The sequence below is a fragment of the Malaya genurostris genome, chromosome 2, assembly GCF_030247185.1.
Source record: "Malaya genurostris strain Urasoe2022 chromosome 2, Malgen_1.1, whole genome shotgun sequence".
NCBI classification, from domain to species: Eukaryota; Metazoa; Arthropoda; class Insecta; order Diptera; family Culicidae; genus Malaya; species Malaya genurostris.
Genome location: NC_080571.1, coordinates 182,410,263 through 182,431,290, shown reverse-complemented (window position 1 = coordinate 182,431,290; position 21,028 = coordinate 182,410,263). Strand labels below are relative to the sequence as shown.

General features: G+C 36.9%; 1 protein-coding gene across 7 annotated transcripts in view; it reads right to left on the bottom strand.

Annotated features, from left to right (window-relative positions):
• Positions 1-2,536: 2,536 nt before the first annotated feature.
• Positions 2,537-21,028, bottom strand: part of LOC131432617 (adipokinetic hormone/corazonin-related peptide receptor variant I-like) — a 581,002-nt gene continuing 562,510 nt past the window's right edge. For 2 of the 7 annotated variants that reach the window (XM_058598987.1, XM_058598990.1), the window contains 4 exons: positions 3,306-3,513; positions 3,132-3,255; positions 2,938-3,079; positions 2,537-2,880 (listed from right to left, as the gene is read on the bottom strand). In XM_058598987.1, the coding sequence (XP_058454970.1) occupies positions 2,815-2,880; positions 2,938-3,079; positions 3,132-3,255; positions 3,306-3,513 (540 nt within the window). In that variant the 3' untranslated portion in view covers positions 2,537-2,814. Of the gene's footprint in view, positions 2,881-2,937; positions 3,080-3,127; positions 3,256-3,305; positions 3,514-21,028 lie in introns of those variants that run through there. The other 5 variants (XR_009229920.1, XR_009229919.1, XM_058598989.1 and 2 more) reach the window with 5 other exon arrangements.

The window sequence follows — 21,028 nt, the reverse complement described above, 5'->3', positions numbered from 1 at the left end:
GGCCAAATTTTTGATCAATTGAAAGAACTTCATATTCCTCGTTTCGTTTTGTCGCTCCGAAAACCAAAAATCGTCAAAATGCACGGATTCAGCGACGCGTCTGAACAAGCTTACGGCGCTTGCGTCTATATTCGTTCGATCACCGATGATGGATACTGTACAGTTCGGTTTTTTGCAGCCAAGTCAAGCATAGCTCCTTTGGAGGTCAAGTCCATCACCCGTCTTGAGCTTTGTGCCGCCCTCCTCTTAGCAAATCTATCTCAAATGGTTGCAGACACCATCGCACACAACGGCAAAGTATTTCTCTGGACCGATTCATCCATCGTACTACATTGGCTTGCTTCGTCGCCGTCTAAATGGCAAACATTTGTTGCGAATCGTGTTGCGGAAATTCAAAACCACAAGTGGAATCCGGAATCTGGTAGTGACAATCCCGCCGACCTAATTTTGCGGGGAATGTTCGTTTCGGAATTGTACAACAGCTCTCTCGGGTTGACGGTTCAATGCATAGGACGCTGGTCTTACAAGCCAGCTGTCGTATAAATAAATAAATAAATGTTCAAGCCCCGACTTGGAAGGATTCTTAGTGTCAGTAGGATCCATAGTACTAGCCATGCAATGATTCTGTACGCTAAGAATCGGCTGCGAAGTCTATTGAAACAGAAAGGCCAAATTCCACGGAAGGAATGTAATGCCAAGACTTTGCTTTGCTCTGTTTGGTGGAACGAGACTAACTGGATAACGTCTGTCGATCACCCCTGGCCTGAAACCGTGGTAGTACCCGTCCACCACTCGATGTCGGAGGAAGTGCTCGAAATTCGAAAGCTGGCCTTCTGTGTTACAGCTAATGATAATCTTGTGAAACGTTACTCTTCATTCACGCGTTTATTGAGAATCAGTTCACTTTATCGTCAGTTCGCTAACAACAGCTCAACGTATAAAGTTTCTCGTCTGGGACCGATATCCACTGTCGAAATGCTGGAAACTATATTAGCACTCTTACGCGTTGTTCAACAAGAGTGCTTTGCCCCTAAGATAGCATCTCTTTCTGTTAACCAAGATGTACCTCGATCGTCGACTCTGCGATTTCTTCATCCAATCCTCGAAGACGAAGATTACCGAATACCATCTTCTGTGATAACGCAACAAATTTTACTGCAGCCCACAGGGAACTCAAAGACCTTCGACAGATGTTCCTGTCGCAGCAACTTAAAAATGCTGTTGTGCTGGAAGCAAGTACCCAAAAAATCGCCTTTCATTTCATACCACCACATGCCCCTACGTTTGGTGGGATATTGGAGGCTTGCGTCAAGTCTTTCAAGCATCATCTTCGCAGAATAGTTGGAAATAGTCAGCTGCCGTATGAGGCCTTTACTACCGTGTTTGTGCAAATTAAGGCATGCCTTAACTCGCGACCAATTACTCCGCTGTCCAACGATCCGAACGATGAAGAAGCACTTACTCCAGGACACTTCATCATCGGACGACCGCTTTTAGCCGTACCTGAACCCGATTTAGCGCACATTCCAGAAAATCGTTTGGATCTTAGGCGGAAATTGCAAAGTCTCACGCAACACTTTTGGAAACGATGGAGCAAGGAGTATCTGTGTACCTTGCAGCTCCGGTACAAGTGGTCTACGGTGAATCAAAATTTGCTGAAAGATTCCATCGTTTTGATTCGGGATGACAATCTCCCAGTTGGAAGATGGTCAATGGGCAGAGTAATTTCAGTCAATTTCGGAGATGATAACTACGTTCGAGTTGCAACTGTAAAGATTGCCGGTGTAGCCAAATTTGTAACACGTTCGATTACGAAGTTGTGCCTTCTACCGATCGAGATAGATCCAGGAACCATCGAAGCGTATCCGTCATAAACCCCCGACCGAGACATGACCTAGGGTATGTAAACAAATCGACAAGCAGGAGTTGGTCGACCATCGAATGCTGTGAACTATTGATAGAATCTATTATGTTTGTTGAAAATATCTTTCAAGGTGGCCGGCATGTTAAATATGTGTTGCTAAAAGTTATTTTTTGTTGGAAATTTTATTTGAATTACAATTATTTTAATCACCCTAAAACGATACTGTTGAAATAAATACTTACATTATTAAACAACCACTCTAAGCTTAACATAACAAAAGGTAACAAAACTAAGTGAAACAATATATTGTCTCCAATTGTTTATTTTACAGTCGGCCACGCGTTGTCTATTATAAATCAACCAGTTGAATTAAATAGCTTGGATCGGACACAACGTTGTCGTCATTAATCCGAAAACCTAATCCGCCTACAGTCAATTTCTTAGTTTCGTCTCGAACACAGGATTTCCGGTGTTTTAATAACATTGTTTCTATTATATGTTATTGATAAATTAGCGTTCCTTTTGATAACTTTGATGAATTGATCGAAGTCTGGTGGAGTATGGCAGAGCGATCTTTCGTGAACTTTTTTTATGCAATGTCACCAGAACAACAACTTCTTTAGCTCGGATAGGTGTGATGCGAAAACAAAATAATCAAATCCATTTTCGATGTTTTGTTTGAGTATTTTTTTATTAAATCGTTAGTAAACATATTTTTTATCCGCGAAGGCCGAACATCTGATATCATACAAATAATGATATTAGCTGGTTAATGCTGATCACTGCATATAAATGTTAAAATAGACACGGCACTCCACTTAAGTGTATAAGAAACATATTTATCTAATAAGGAGGATAGATAAATTCACAGTGCGTTTCAAAAATCACTTATGTATACTATGATGAAATGAAAAATATAACACGTACGTGTGTATGCACGGTGGTAAATCCTATTTGATGTTGCAATTACCACCTCGAAATTTTATTGTGTTTGAGTTCAGGGCCAAGCAATCGCACTTAAATGGAAAGAGAACAGTTTTGGATTTTTATATCGTCCATAATGAAATATTTACCGATTTCCGATTCTTTCGTATTTTTATGTTGTAGATTCCATATACAATTGGATTCATGCAACTGTTCGTACAGGCAAACAGAAACAGTCCCTTTTGAATTCGTTGATCAACGCTGGATGCTGACTGACGGTCAAACCAGTACCTGGAAGAAGGTTATTTTCATATGTACTCCAAATTCCTATTTTTATACTTGCCATATGCACATTACGTAATATGGTGTCCAACAAATGACAAATGCGAGTACAATTGTAATTGTCATTTTCAAAGTTCTTCGCTTAGCGCGTCCGAGTATATCTATACTAGATCGGCGAAATCCTTCTGGAAAGTATAAGTTTTACTTTTTGAAACACTAACATAGACTTACATACCCGAGTTTGGCATTCGACTGTGTCGAAATATTTCCATGTAGATGGAAGCATAAGAGCAAATAATGGTTATCAGCGGGAGTGCGTACATAAAGATCAAAACTAAGATATTGTATACAATGTGGTGGTTCTCGTTTTTGAACGAATTATATGTGACACATTGTTCATACCAGGTCACATTAGGATGCGGCTCTACATGAAATATGAAAACCTGAAAATGAGCACATTCATAAAATTTTGAGAATTTATATTATATATCTATATATATATATATATATATATATATATATATATATATATATATATATATATATATATATATATATATATATATATATATATATATATATATATATATATATATATATATATATATATATATATATATATATATATATATATATATATATATATATATATATATATATATATATATATATATATATATATATATATATATATATATATATATATACGAGGTCTGTTCAAAAAGTTCCCGGAATTTTTTAATTGCGCGCGTCTGGAGAGTCCGGTGATCAAAATTTTTTTATTGTGTTGGTACATATGTCCCTAATGTATGGTGAAATTTTCAGCTGTATTCATTGTTTACATTTTGTCTTGCAGCGGCTGGTGTGGACGTGTTTTTTTGAGCTCGGCGATTTTTGTTAGTTTAAACAATGGAAGAATTGAAGAATTTGTATTAAATTTTGCGTGAAAAATGAAATAAAGTGTAACCAAGTATGCGAAATGTTACAGAGAGCCTACGGTGAGTCTGCTATGAAAAAAACAAGTCTTTACGAGTGGTATAAGCGTTTCCAAGAAGGCCGCGAAGACGTTGAAGACGACGAACGCTCCGGTGGACCCAGCACGTCAATAATCGATGAAAATGTGGGAAAAGTGGAAAAAATGATTATGGATGATCGCCGAATCACTAATAGAGAAGTTGCTGATGAAGTTGGCATATCAGTTGGCTCATGCCATCATATTTTTTCAAATGTTTTGGGCATGAAACGAGTGGCAGCAAAAATTCGTTCCAAAACTGCTGAATTTTGATCAAAAAAACAAACGCATTACCATCGCTCAGGAGCTGTTAAACGACATCAACGACGATCCAAATTTACTTGAAAGAGTCATAACTGGTGATGAAACTTGGGTGTACGGTTATGATGTCGAAACAAAAGCACAATCGTCCACGTGGAAGCACCCAACGTCACTAAGACAAAAATCGCCGAGCTCAATAAAACACGTCTACACCAGCCGTTACAAGACAGAATTTCACCATACATTAGGGACATATGTACCAACACAATAAAAAAAAATTTGACCACCGGACTCTCCAAACGCGCGCAATTAAAAATTTCCTTTTGAACAGCCCTCATATATATATGTATATATATATATATATATATATATATATAATATATATATATATATATATATATATATATATATATATATATATATATATATATATATATATATATATATATATATATATATATATATATATATATAGATATATATATATATATATATATATATATATATATATATATATATATATATATATATATATATATATATATATATATATATATATATATATATGTGGGGCATTCCACGAAATATCACCCACCCAAAATTTTATTTTCACCTAACTTTTTTTGCCTTTCTCATATAGAAAGGTTATGCAATCACTTGAAAAACCAACTAGTGCAAATTGGCCCAAGGGTCATATACCATTCGACTCAGTTCATCGAGCTGAGCAATGTCTGTGTGTGTATGTGTCAAATAATCTCACTAGGTTTTCTCTAAGATGGCTGAAACGATTTTAACAAACTTAGATTCAACTGACAGGTCTTCCGGTTCCATACGGAATTTCAGAATATCATTCGGATCCGACTTCCGATTCCGGAGTTATAGGGTAAAGTGTGTTCAATTTTGTACACTGTCACTTAAACCGGCGAAACAAAACACGGAAAAAAATTTCTAAACTGGTCTCAAAACTACACAAATCGATAGTAATTATCAGTAGGCAACTAAACAAATCGATTCCGGTTATCCTGGTTCCCGGTATCCGGTTCCGGAAATACCGGAAATAGTGGTCATATGTACCAAAATGGATCTCACTCACTTTTCTCAGCGATGGTTTGACCGATTTTCTGAAACTTATATTCAAATGAAAGGTCTGCCGGTCCCATACGAAATTCCTTAATTTCATTTGGATCCGACTTCCGGTTCCTTAGTTATAGGGTAAAGTGTGTTTAATATTGTACACCGTCACTTAAACCGGCGAAACAAAACACGTAAAAAAATTTCTAAACTGGTCTCAAAACTACACAAATCGATAGTCATTATCCGTAGGCAACTGAACAAACCGATTTCGGCTATCCTGGTTCCCGTTATCCGGTTCCGGAAGTACCGGAAATAGTGGTCATATAAACCAAAATAGATCTCACTCACTTTTCTCAGCGATGGTTTGACCGATTTCCACAAACTTATATTCAAATGAAAGGTCTTCCGGTCCCATACGAAATTCCTTAATTTCATCCGGTTCCGGAGTTATAGGGTAAAGTGTGTTCAATATTGTACACCGTCACTTAAACTGGCGGAACAAAAACCGTAAAAAATGTTATAAACTGGACTCTAAACCGTTATTCCCAATCTTAGGGTCAATTGAAAGGTCTTATGATCCTACCAAAAATTACTGCATATTTTCGGATGCGACAAACATTTAAATCGTAATTTAGAGTGCGTACTAGTAGAGTTTTTATGGCATGTTAGTTGGTGGCCGTACAAACCGACTTTGATTATACCGGTTCTCGGGTTCCGGTGCCGGAAGTGCATATAATAGTGAACCCACTTCTTTTTCTTAAGGATGACCTACGCAATCAAAGCACTGTTTTATTCTGTATGTTATACTAGTATTAACTAGTATAATCTCTTGGTTTCTTTCAAAAATCGAAGAAAAAATGTTTGAATAGAATACCACAATATTATACATGAGAAAGACATCATTACACCAGTTGGTTCAGTCGGTGTTGAACAGTCTTTCGCACCGCACGCGTATAGCTATTGGCTCCTGGAAATTTTTTCTGGCTACCTAGAGTTTCATTGATTCAAGGCATTAGTCTTTTTCAAGGCTACCTGAATCACTAGCAGTCTTTTTAAAGAATAACAATTAGTCAGCCTTTCTCAAGGCTATACAAAGAGTGATATTAGAGTGACTAAGTGATACAAAGAGTAATATTAGAGTGACTAAGTGATACAAAGAGTGATATTAGAGTGACTAAGAAATTAATCAGCCTTTTTTAAGGCTAGCTATTCAAAGAACTATTCTTCGAACTAATCAGTCTTTATCAAGACTTTTCCAAACTAGGAGTCTAATCGAAGACTAATTAAGCCTAGTTAATTTAATTTAAAATTTCATTCATTTAAAAAATGCCTGCGTCCAACCGGAAAGGCAACAAGCCTAAGGCTAAAAATAATTCAATGCGGAATAAATCACAATCCGTTATTCAACATTTTTCTAAAAACATTCTCGATCTTGTAGAATCTGAATGTAAAAATAAATGACAACGGACGGATTTCCCTTCCGTTGATTCTAACAATATTTACGAGATTCTTCCTGAATCCGATTGTAGCGACGTAGGAGAAAATTCTTCAAAAATTCCCAAAATGGACCCTTGTCGTTCTGGGAAGAAACATTAATCAGTGCCACCAGTGACGGTGATGATTTCCGACTTCAAAGCATTCCGTACTGAGCTTTCTACTTTTCTCCCGGAAGTAAAAGTCTCATTTCAAATCGGACGAAGGGGAGAATGTCAAGTCTTGGTTGATGGATTGGAAGATTACGAACATCTTATTCGATTCGAAACTTCATAAATTTTATTCGTATGATATAAAATCAGACAGACCCTTCAAGGCTGTCTTGAAAGGCTTATCAAATGATCGAAGTACTGATGAAATTGAAAATGAACTAAAAGAATTGCTTGGTTTTGCCCCTTCGCAAAGTAATACTTATGAAAAAAAAGAGCGAATGGTACTTCTAAACCACGCTCTGGAATTTCCCATGAACTATACCTAATACACTTCAATCGAAGTGATGTAAACAATTTGAAAACATTAGAAAAAGTACGTTTTATTTCCCACATTACATTCATTGGGAACATTATAAACGGCATAATCGTATTGCAAACTTAACGCAATGTCGTCGTTGCCAAGGCTTCGGACATGGAACCAAAAATTGTCATATGGATATACGGTGTTTGAATTGTGGTAAATCGCATTCGAAAGACGTTTGTCCAATGAATGAAACCACTGATAAATTTTCATGTTCAAATTGCGATGGAAATCATAAATCCAATTATTTGAAATGTTCTGTCAGGGAAAAAAATTTAAACGCTCTTTCGCTTAGACAACAAATCAAATCAACGACCTTCAATTTACATAACATACCTGAAAATCAAAAAAAAAAACGTTACAAATGCCACGCCTAATTCTTCTAAGGCACCTATTTCTTCTAATTTAAAACAAAAAATAGGTACGCCTGCCAATTCGTCTTCTAACGAAAACAATTTATTGACAGGTAGATCGACCTCGTCATCATCTTCTTCTAATGTCACTTATGCCAGTATAACAGGTAAAGGCAGAAATCTACCACCTAATTCTTCTAATGTAAATAATCAAAACACAGGACCGCCTTGCAGTTCATCTTCTAACGAAAACAATTTATTAATAGGTAGATCGGCCAAATCATATTCTTCTAATGGCAGTCTACCTACAAATATTCCTTCAATGCCATTCGCTTCCTTAAATGAAGTTGATTTAGGCGATATAACTGAAAATAAAATGATCTACCTACAAGATCAACTTTTTCAAATGATCATCCGAATGAATTCAACTTCATCACTTTTTGAAGCATTTCGAATCGGATGGCAATTCGCAAATAATATTATAATGAATTTAAAATTTAACAGTGATGTTAAATAATTATTTGAATATTTTAAATTGGAATGCTCGATCTTTGAAATCGAGTGAAGATCAATTTTATAATTTCCTCAAAGTTCACAAAATTCATATTGCCATTGTGACAGAAACTTTTCTTAAACCAAATGTCAAATTGAAAAGTAATCCACATTATGTGGTTCATCGATTTGACAGGTTTACTGGAATGGGTGGTGGAGTTGCCATTTTTGTCCAACGGCAAATTAAACATCGAATATTACCTTCTTTCAATACTAAAGTTATTGAAAGCTTGGGAATCGAAGTTGAAACCATTCTTGGAATTTATTTCATCGCTGGAGCATATTTTCCATTCCAATGCACCGGCGAATAATTAAATTTCTTTAAAGGCGATTTGCAAAAACTCACAAGATATCGACCGAAATTTTTCGTAATAGGGGACTTAAATGCTAAGCATGTCCAGTGGAGTTGTAGGCAAAGTAACAGTAATGGTAAAATACCTCATAATCAACTCTCAGCTGGATACTTCACAGTTCTTCATCCCAGTAATCCGACTGGTTTCTATTCCGTGAAAAATCCTTCTACAATTGATCTGGTTCTAACAGATCAAAATTACATTTGTAGTGAACCGATTACACATGCTGACTTTGACTCAGATAATCTTCCTGTAACACTCAGACTTTCCAACGAAGCTATAATTAATCCAATTAGTTCTATATTCAACTATCATAGAGCTAATTGGTTGGATTACAGATCTCACATTGAAAATCTTGTGGACCATGAAACTATTTTAGAAAATTCTGCGGACATCAACACAGCAATTGATAATTTGAATCATTATATTATCGAAGCTAAAAATTTTTCAGTTCCCAAAGCTTAAACTAAATTAAATTCTCCTATCATCGATGACAATCTTCAACTGCTCATTCGGTTGCAGAATGTTCGTCGACGACAATATCAACGTTCTCGTGATGCTGCTATGAAAATCATAGTAAAGGATTTACAAAAAGAAATTAAACATAGATTTACTCTTTTGCGAAATGAAAAATTTCGCTAAATAAGTTGAACAAATTAAACCATATTCTAAACCTTTCTGGAAAGGTTCTTAAGAAACCTCAGAAACCGATTCCTGCTCTCAAGGAAGGAAATCAAATACTTCTTACAAATGGCGAAAAAGCTCAAAAACTTGCTCAGCAGTTCGAGAATGTACACAATTTTAATTTGAACGTTGTGAGTCCTATTGAAAATGAAGTCTCCCTGAAATATGATCATATTTCAACCCAAGTGTTATCACAAGATGACATTATTGAGACGAATTTTGATGAAATTAAATCAATTATTAGGAAACTTAAAAACATGAAGGCTCCTGGTAATGATGGAATTTTTAATATTCTTATTAACCCTTATGCACTCGAATGGGTACCCGGGTACCTTTTCGAATTTCAAAATAAGAAATTTCTGAGTTAGGTTTAAACTAAGATTCTGCAATTCGGTCAATTCCAAGAACTAGTTGGACCATAACTTCTCATGCTTTGACTTTTCATTTTACAGTAAGGGGGGTCGAATGGGGGGGCTCAAATTTTTTTTATTACGTAAACACCCGAATGGGTACCCGGGTACCCACAAATAAAAATGCTTGTAACTAAGGCAAATTCCATCCGATTTGAATTTTTTCAGTACGGGTAAATTCAGAAATTTATCCACTTTTCGATGGCCGTGTATATTGCTGTAGTAGGTTCTTCTGGTTCCCGTTAATCCGGATTTCCGTAGAATGTTCCGACACTTGTGTTTTCCACCATAAATGTCATTTACTAATTTGAAACTTTTCCAAACCAGCTATTTGAGAAAGGCCGTACCAAAATGAACCTTTTGTAGCAAAATGACGTCATCTAAAGGGTAGTTGGCCTATTCTGGACTTACTCTCATAGAACGAAAAAAAGGAAATATAAATGAGAACGAAACTGTTTGGGAAGTAACTTCGTGATGTTTCGAAATGTTTGTTGCCAGAATTAAAAATTTCCCGTGTGCTTAATTTTTCCATCTCCTATAGCTCCTCGCAATAGGCCTGAAGTACATAATAATTTTCAAACTGAAGATAAGAAAGTGAAGTATATAAGGGAACATACATAAAGTACGTCACGCGTTTAGGGGGGAGAGGTTTCAAAAATACGTGACAATACATGGTGAAAAGATTGAGAAATGCTCGACAAAGGGGGAAAGGAGTGGTAGAAAAATTCAAAATTTTATGTTACGTACATAACGGATGCCCCCTGAAATATATAAACATAACAACTCAGCATAGCACTTGATTTCATATAGCAATTCTTAGATAAGATTACAAAAATACGTGAAATCCGTGTATAAATGCCTCGATGTCGGAACTCATTTAGGATATCCGGGTTCCTGGGAACCAGGAGCACCATGTCCATCTTTATGGGTACCAATCCCAAAGAGCTTAAGCTCCTGAATCCAACAGTGCTAAAATTACTTCAATCGGTTGAAAAATGCTCAACTTACAGCGATTTAAAAAAATGGGTACCCGGGTACCCATTCGGGTGGTTAAAGGTGTTTTTTTTTTCGAGTGCACAACGGTTAAAAATCTTCCCGATGTTGCCTTGAGTCCCCTGGTTAAAATTTTCAACAAGTGTTTTTCATTAGCTTACTTCCCAAAAAGATGGAAAAACGCTAAAGTAATTCCTATCCTCAAACCTGATAAAAACCCAGCAGAAACATCAAGTTATCGACCAATTAGCTTACTTTCTTCTATCAGTAAACTTTTTGAAAAAATTATCTTGTTGAGAATGATGTCTCATATAAATGAGAAATCAATTTTTTTACCAGAGCAGTTTGGATTTCGTCATGAACATTCAACTACTCTTCAACTTGTAAGAGTCACGAACATGATAAAAGCAAATATATCTTCTGGGTTATCCACTGGAGTTGCTCTTCTAGACATAGAAAAAGCATTCGACAGTGTTTGGCACTAAGGTTTAATAGCAAAAATGTCTGATTTCCAGTTTCCTATTTATTTGATCAAAATGATTCAAAATTATTTAACTGATCGTACTCTTCAGGTTAGCTATCAGAATTGTAAATCTGAATTACTACCCGTACGAGCCGGTGTTCCGCAGGGTTCGAGCGTAGCTCCAATCTTGTATAATATTTTCACTTCTGATCTTCCAAATCTACACGCTTAGAAAAAGTTACTCAGAGTTTGAGTTCTAGTAACTCATTTTCAATTGATACATGGAAACTTCATAAATTGAGTAGTTATCATCAATGATATTGAGTAACTCCTACTCTTAATTTGAGTTTAACGCAATAACTCGTTTTTTATTACTATTCGCAAGATCAGTCTAAAAGTTGTAATAACCATTTGTAGCAACAGGTTGTATATTTGTTAGTGAGATCGCGTATTTCGAGGGTGAGTGGCTCAACACAAACAGTGTTGTGTCTGCAAAAACCGGAATGATAAACTCCGTGTAGTGCTTTAGAATGGAACCGAATATGCTCAAATGTCATTTATGAGGAATAAGTGTATGATTGGTGCCTGAACATAACTGACATTTATGTTAATTTGCGATTGACACACTACTCCAAGAAACCACCACTTGATATAGTATTGAGTTCAATTACTTAATATTTTAAGACAATACACTCAGAAAAGGAGCAATTTTTTGCAAATTTGGTATATGTGAAATAAAATTCCACTCAAAATTTGAGTGATAGTTACTCTATTTTTGGTACATGTACAAATAAAGTATTGCTCAGTAAATGAGTAGATTTTACCCAAATATCGTTTCCAGTGGAAGAACTCAAATTTGAGTAACTTCGGAGTTACTCTAAATTAGAGTTGTTCCACTTTTTCTGTAGATGAGTGAGATCTTTCTCATTTTGAGTAACTATTTTTAAGCGTGTACCCGTTGGTTTCAGTGTTCAAATATTTTCAGCGATTATCTGTCAAAATGGAAAATTAAACCAAATGCAGCAAAAACGCAATTAATTATCCTTCCTCATAAGCCAAGAGCTTCTTTTCTCAAACCAAACAATAATCACATTCTCAAATTGAATGGCTTGGAATTGACATGGTCTGATCAAGCTAAATACTTAGGTTTAACGTATGACAAAAAACTCACTTTCAAGGATCACATTGAAGGAATCCAGGCAAAGTGTAATAAATATATTAAATGTTTATATCCTCTTATAAACAGAAATTCTAAGCCCTATCTAAAAAACAAGTTGTTAATTTATAAACAAATTTTCAGACCAGCCATGTTTTATGCAATACCAATTTGGTCAAGTTGTTCCACCAGTAAGAAAACGCTTCAAAAGGATTCAGAATAAAATTCTGAAAATGATTTTGGATCGTTCTCCCTGGTTTAGTACAAATGAGTTACACAGACTCACAAATATAGAACCATTATTTTTTTTTTCAATTATATAATTTATTAAGGCACACTGCTTAAGCTCTAAGATGCCAAGGGCTTTTTCTAATTTTAATTAACAAATAACTTAAAACTAGGATAGTATATTGAGATAATGTAAAGACTTTGGCAGATCCCGCCTTCAGCTGGCAATCGGCACCGGCCGGCGTACTGAATGTAACACGTTGGTAAGTATCTTGGTATTAGCCGCTTTTTTCTGTCCGTGTGTGTTCGCGGGGAGCACCCCCAGGCTACGAATACCAGGCGGGTGGCCCATATTCATCTCATAGACTACAGCGGCCGTCCGTGGGCAATGATGATGATGTTACGGAGGAAAATGAAAAAAAAATATACAGAGAAGTAAATATTACGGAGAACAGAGTAAAAAGGGGATATGGGAACAAAATGACTAAGAACGACAAAGATCTAATTAGTTGACATCGAGATGGTGAAAAAACGTGGGAGGGGGAAGCAGAAAATTTAGTGACAGCAGAAAGATCTTGTCAGTTCCAATGAAGATGGTGGACAGACGAGGGATGGGGAGATTCGGGCGGATGTTAGTGTCGAACCTGTGGGTGGAGTTTCTTCTTAGCATCAGTCGAGGAACAGGGGTAACTAACGCAGATTACACTTGTATATTAATGTGTTTAGGGAATTTATATATGAGTAACATATATGATATATCCCGACTCGCCAACACATCTCGAACCGGAACATCAGGTGGTCTACCTCGGGCCCTGAGGGAGTCCTTTAAAACAGACCTGGCGTCACAATACCCCACACATGACCATACGACATGCTCGATGTCCTGATAACCGTTGCCACAGGTGCAGAGACCGCTCTCCATGACCCCAATACGCCGAAGATGTGCGTTGAATGTGTAGTGATTAGACATGAGCCGAGACATAACACGAATGAAATCGCGACTCACGTTCATCCTCTTGAACCAAGGTTTCGTCGATACCCTAGGGATAATGGAATGTAGCCATCGTCCCAGTTCGTCATTACTCCATGAAGTTTGCCAACTTTCAAGTGCTCTTCGACGAGAAATACTGAAAAATTCATTGAAGCAGATTGGTCTTTCATAAATATCACCTTCTAATGCGCCCACTTTAGCCAATGAGTCTGCCTTTTCATTTCCCGGAATGGAAAAATGTGAAGGGACCCAGACTAACGATATTGAATAAGACCGTTCAGATAAAGTTCGCAAGTGTTCCCGTATTTTCCCCAGGAAATATGGGGGATACTTTCCTGGCTTCACTGCCCGGAGAGCTTCTATTGAGCTTAGACTGTCCGTGACAATGAAGTAATGGTCTTTGGGCAACGTTTCAATGATCTCGAGGGTGTACTGAATAGCAGCTAATTCTGCGACGTAAACTGAAGCCGGATCACTGAGTTTGTACGAAGCGGTGATGTTCTGATTGAAGATGCCGAAGCCTGTGGACTCGTTGATGTTTGATCCGTCAGTGTAAAACATCTTTTCACAGTTGACTGTTCTAAATTTATTATAAAAAATATTTGGGGCCACTTGAGGGCGCACGTGTTCCGGAATTCCGCGAATCTCTTCTCTCATGGATGTGTCGAAAAACACAGTAGAATCAGAAGTATCCAGGAAATGAGCACGGTTGGAAACAAACGAAGAAGGATTAATATTCTGAGCCAGGTAATCAAAATACAAGGACATAAAACGGGTCTGAGAATTGAGCTCGACAAGCCTTTCGAAGTTTTCAATCACCATCGGATTTAAGATATCGCATCGGATTAGCAATCGATATGAGAGATCCCAGAATCGATTTTTCAACGGTAAGACGCCCGCAAGCACTTCGAGACTCATCGTATGAGTCGACTGCATGCAACCTAAGGCAATACGCAAACAACGATACTGAATTCTTTCCAGTTTAATGAAATGGGTGTTCGCGGCGGATCGGAAGCAGAAGCATCCATATTCCATTACGGACAATATCGTTGTTTGGTATAGCCTGATCAGGTCTCCTGGGTGGGCACCCCACCATGATCCGGTTATTGTACGAAGAAAGTTAATTCTCTGTTGGCATTTTTGTTTCAGATACCTAATATGACATCCCCAGGTGCCTTTGGAGTCGAACCAGACCCCGAGATATTTGAATGTGAAGACCTGAGCTATGGTTTCACCCCTTAGTTGAAGCTGTAGTTGTGCTGGTTCTCGCTTCCTTGAAAATACAACCAGCTCAGTTTTCTCCGTAGAGAAGTCGATACCAAGTTGAAGAGCCCACGTGGACAAGTTGTGGAGTGTATCTTGTAATGGTCCTTGCAGATCGGCAGTTTTGGATCCTATAATGGACACAACGCTGTCGTCGGCAAGTTGTCTTAGCGTGCAAGATGTGTTGATATATTCATCGATATCTTTTACGTAAAAATTGTATAAAAGGGGGCTTAAGCATGAGCCCTGAGGAAGACCCATAAAAAGGTGTTCAAAACCGGCGAAAGACCATGCTGGTGCAGCTTCTTAGATAAGATATAGAAACTGAATCAAAAGCCCCCTTGATGTCTAGAAATACTGATGCCATTTGTTCTTTACGAGCAAATGCCATTTGAATTTCTGTTGAGAGCAACGCAAGACAATCGTTCGTTCCTTTACCCCTGCGGAAACCAAATTGTGTATCTGAAAGAAAGCCATTAGTTTCGACCCAATTGTCTAGACGGAAGAGAATCATTTTTTCGAACAACTTCCGGATACAGGAAAGCATAGCAATCGGCCGATACGAATTGTGATCGGAGGCTGGTTTCCCAGGTTTTTGAATGGCGATAACTCTCACTTGTCTCCAGTCGTGTGGGACAATATTACCCTCGAGGAACTTGTTGAATAAATTCAGCAAGCGTCTTTTGGCGGTGTCAGGCAGATTCTTCAACAAGTTGAATTTGATTCTGTCTAACCCCGGGGCCTTATTGTTACATGACAAGAGCGCAAGTGAGAACTCTACCATCGAAAACGGTGTTTCGTTTGTATTTGATGTCGCGGCGCGGGAGATCTTCTGTTCCGGAACAGAGTCTGGACATACTTTCGAATATCCAACGGTTGGAATATTCGTCGCTTTCGTTCGTGGTGTTTTGGTTTCGCATTCGTCGGGCTGTGTTCCAAAGAGTGCTCATCGATGTTTCTTTTGTTAATCCGTCAACAAACCGTCGCCAGTAACCTAGTTTCTTTGCTTTAACTAAGTTCTTCATTTGCTTATCTAGCGCTGCGTAATTTCTATAATTATCAGGTGTTCCATATTTTCTGAACTTTTTGAATGCTAAAGATCTTTCCGCGTTCAGTGATGAGCACTCTTTGTCCCACCACGGATTGGGGGGAAGGATGTTAGTTTTCGCGCCGGGTACACGTTTCGTCTGAGCTTGAATCGCGGAGTCGAGAATCAAGCCAGCCAAAAGCGTGTACTCTTCCTCCGGAGGAAGTTCTTGTGTTGTTTCCAGTTTCTCAGACATCGAATTTGCGTAATATTTCCAATCAATATTTCGTGTGAGGTCATACGAAACATTGATTGTCTCCGATGGTCTTAATCCGTTGGCGATTGAAATTACGATAGGTAAATGATCGCTACCGTGGGGATCGGGGATTACCTTCCACTTGCAATCCAACCGTAGCGATGTCGAGCAAAGGGATAAATCCAGCGCACTTGGTCTTGCTGGTGGTGCAGGAATCCGTGTCATTTCTCCCGTATTCAATATTGTCATATTGAAGTTGTCACAAATATCATGGATCATAGCTGATCTGTTATCGTCATGAAGACAACCCCATCCCGTACCGTGTGAGTTAAAATCTCCTAAAACCAACGATGGTGCGGGAAGGAGTTCTATGATATCACTGAGCCGCTGATGCCCAACCGAGGCTCTAGGGGGAATGTAGATGGAAGCAATACAAAGGTCCTTACCTTTGATCGTAACATGACATGCGACAACTTCAATACCTGGTATCGAGAGGAGGTTAATCCGATAAAAGGAATAGCACTTTTTGATTCCCAAAAGTACTCCTCCATAGTAGGTTTCTCGATCCAAACGAATAATATTAAAATTGTGGATGTTGAGAGATATTTCAGAAGTTAACCAAGTTTCGCACAATGCAAATGCATCGCAATTCGTGGTATATAATAAATGTTTGAAGGAATCAATTTTTGGGATGATACTTCTGCAATTTCATTGTAAAACAGTGATCAAATCCTTGACCTCATTGGATAAATTAGCCATCGAAGGATACAATCGCTGAAAGAAGGGGCCATTTTACAGTCAACTGTTTCAAAAACGTCTCAGCTACGGGTACAAAGGTCATCAAAATACCTTTCAAGGGGTCAGAGATATTGAAAGTTTTAAAAATCCAGTCCACTATATCAGAGAATTTAATAAATCCAGCATTTGGTTGATTCTTTGACTGGTCTTTAGGGGTAATTGAGTTTTTGTTTGTCTTAGGAAGTGTTGGAAACTCCTTATCAGATCTCAGTTTTTCTAGATCAGGAGCTATTCTTTGCTTCGGTGTTTTACTAACACTACCATTAGCTGTTACTTTTGGAGGCCCCTCAAGGGCCACCTTCGAACCCTTACTAGGTAGCTTATGAGAGGAAATATTTCTCCTTTTCCTGTTGCTACGAGGGATGGCCGAAGATGTGCCTTCGAGAGGGTCGTCTGAATCGCACTCGTCTGTTGACAAGCAAGCATAGAGATTTTCAGATGGGCTTGGTGGTGTAGCACTCTTTAGCATTTCTGCAAATGTGCGTTTGGAGCGTTCCCTCAAAGAGTGCTTTAGCTTATCTCCACGCAATTTGTAGGTGGGACATGCTGAGAGATCATGCGGACCCTCACTGCAGTAGAGACACTTTTCAATGTCTCTTCCGCAAGAGCCATCCGCATGACGCTCTCCACACTTCGAACAACGGGGCCGATTCGCACAATGGGAGGCTGTGTGTCCTAATTGCTGGCAATTAGTACAGTTCATAACCCGCGGCACGAAGAGACGTACGGGTAGACGAACCCTGTCCAGAAGGACATAATTTGGCAAAGCCGAACCAGCGAAGGTCACACGATACGAGTTCGATTGAGGATAAGATTTTGACCCATCCTCGGCGATCGATACTGAATGCAAGCGTTTGCAATCCAGTATCTTCAGATTCTTGAGTAAGGGGTTTTTGAAACCGCCAACCCCGTGCTCAAGAATATCTGCGCAAGTCAAACCTGCATCTGTGACCACGCCGTCTATTTCGACTTCGCGGGCTGGTACATATACGCGATAATCCCGCGTAAAGAGCTCATTTCGAACGATCTCATTAGCCTGCTTTAAGCTGGTCAACGAGACCCTGAGTTTGTCGGAGCGCATTTTTACTATTTGTGTGATAGTCGGGTAATGTTACGTCAGGTTCTTATTTAATGTCAATAAATTCAATGCTTTATCTTTAGATTTGGTCCGGAAGTACACCACATATGGACCGGTCGATAGCGAGGGTTTATCGGAATATTCCTTAATCCGGGGGTTTTATTACTGTCAACAAATGGCGGATTAGGATCTGTCTTCATTTCTTCGTCTGGAGGGGGAGGACTCATTGTGCTTACTGTAGCACGAGGTTATATTTAGGCAAGTGGTAAATTATAAGAGGGATGCAACAATAAACTGTAATAAGGGCAGAATAAAGAAAAAAGCAATACATAGCTTGTTGTACAGTTGCAAGGAACGGTCGCCAAAAAACCTCTACGAGGAAAAGCACAAAGCACCAGCTAACGGTTCGGTGCGAAGGTGCAAAAAACCTCACCGAGGAAAAGGCACAAATAAATTGTTTATAGTTTGTATGGACTGACGGTATCACTTCACTTCAATGTTCGATCACAATCGACACAGGGAACAATGGCCGCTTGTTTATAATCCGCACACTTGGCCTTGATCGGCGGAACAAAAACCGGCTAACGGTACCGTTTCGATCGACCGCTCACAATAAGGCACTGTTATTATATAATGCGAAAAAAAACCTCTCAGAGGAAAAAGCACTATTGTCTATCACACAATATCGTCCGACCACTTTATCACACACACACAACTGGTTTTCAATGCTTTCGCAGTAAATCCAAATCACGTCTGTTCGCTCGGATGGTTGAAACGGCAATGATATAGAACCATTAGATGTAATGTCTCATAATATTATAAGCAAATTCCGACAAAAATCGATGCAATCTTCAATTGAATCGATTCGCTCTCAGTATTAGTTAGTAAGTTAGTATATAAGTTCCTTTTCCCCATTACACAATACAAGTAGGGTTAGAATTTTCCCTGCAAAAAAATCTCAGAATTGCGGAAGCAAATGATGTCCTCATGGAAACAACCAAATCATATATATATATATATATATATATATATATATATATATATATATATATATATATATATATATATTATATTATATATATATATATATATTATATATATATATATATATATATATATATATAATATATATATATATATAATAGGGCAGAAAAGTCACCACTTGTTTCTGAACACACAATTTAAATCATAATAATTTAATTTTAACTCATATTCCAATAAATAGTTAAAAAAAACACCACTATGAAAAAAAAAATTGGATTAAAATAGGTTTTTTCGGTAAAGAACTCGAAAATATTCGACACCTATTTTTTATTTCAATATGATACGTGAAATTTTCGAGATATGATTTTAGAAATTTCGCGTTTTCAAAAAAGAGCCTGTTTTCAACAGCCTTAGCTTTCAAAAAAGCGATTCCATGAAATAACCTTTAAAGTTAATATAATGCGGATCGTAATAGAAAAATTCGCTACTCCGAAAGTATTGATCTTTCCACTCTGAAACTTTGCCAAGATTTAGTTAAACCCCTAAGGCTTCTTCTTTCAACAAAAAATATTCGGCCCAAGTTTGAAATTTTCTTATACATATATATATATATATATATATATATATATATATATATATATATATATATATATATATATATATATATATATATATATATATATATATATATATATATATATATATATATATATATATATATATATATATATATATATATAGGGTTCGCCTTCTAACATGTTGCGGAATGTGTGCCAAAAAATCATCTTCTCTCGGATTGGGATTGGAAGCGATTGGTTCTTCCCGTTACTTGAAGAGGAAGACTTGGACACCATTTGGTTCCAACCGAGGCAGCCATTTGAATGAAATTATATTCCACAATTAACCGGAAGGATTTTTCTTAAATATGAAAAACTAATATACATAGATATATATATATATATATATATATATATATATATATATATATATATATATATATATATATATATATATATATATATATATATATATATATATATATATATATATATATGTATATATATATATATATATATATATATATATATATATATATATATATATATATATATATATATATATATATATATATATATATATATATATATATATATATATATATATATATAACAGATCGGCTGAAAAGTTCGTATCGTTTCTATGAGAGGGCGCAACTAGAATTAAATCCGATAATTATCGTAAATATCTCGAAATTCAAAGCGATGACCTATATATTTTTATACGTCATTCGATTGCTAGTGATATCAGCTACAATTTTCGCTCATCTACCATTTCTGCACAATCAAAAGAAAACATTAAAAAATCGATAAATTCATAAATATATATGAATTTTTCATTTTTTGTCATGAATACGACTTACTTTACTATGGGGTGCCTTTTCAAAATTAGCCATATGGAAGAATGGGCAATTGTAATTGAACTCATTCATTATAATACCAATGTGTATAATTTTTGGAAATTGTAAATATTATTTTATTTTATACTAGATATATCTGTTTTTGGTTTTTGAGTTTTTATAAAATCAAAAAATTTGCCTACTATCACCCACACTTCTGGTGGTATAGGATCTTCCATTATAAAAATTTTAAATAGTATAATTATATAGTAAAGGTATTCAATATTTCGTGACAGTAGCGTTGGTGTACTTATCGTCTTCTTCTGGTGTTCCAGCGGGATGTCCTCCAGTTGATTGTTCCACGAAAGTTTCGTCGTTTTCATCTAGTGCTAGTGCTGAAAATTAATTCTGGAACTATATTCCGGAACTGATTTCAGTTTCGAAATTATAGTTTTAGAATTGCAACTGATCTCTGAGTCTGTTCTTGAACTTAGGTCAAGTTCCTTATTCTAGAATTCTTCTATTCGATTCTTTTTAGAACCATAATAATACTCTTAAAGAATTATGCGAAATTTTGCTTTCCTGTACTCTATACAACCCATTTTGATGGTCGTGGCGA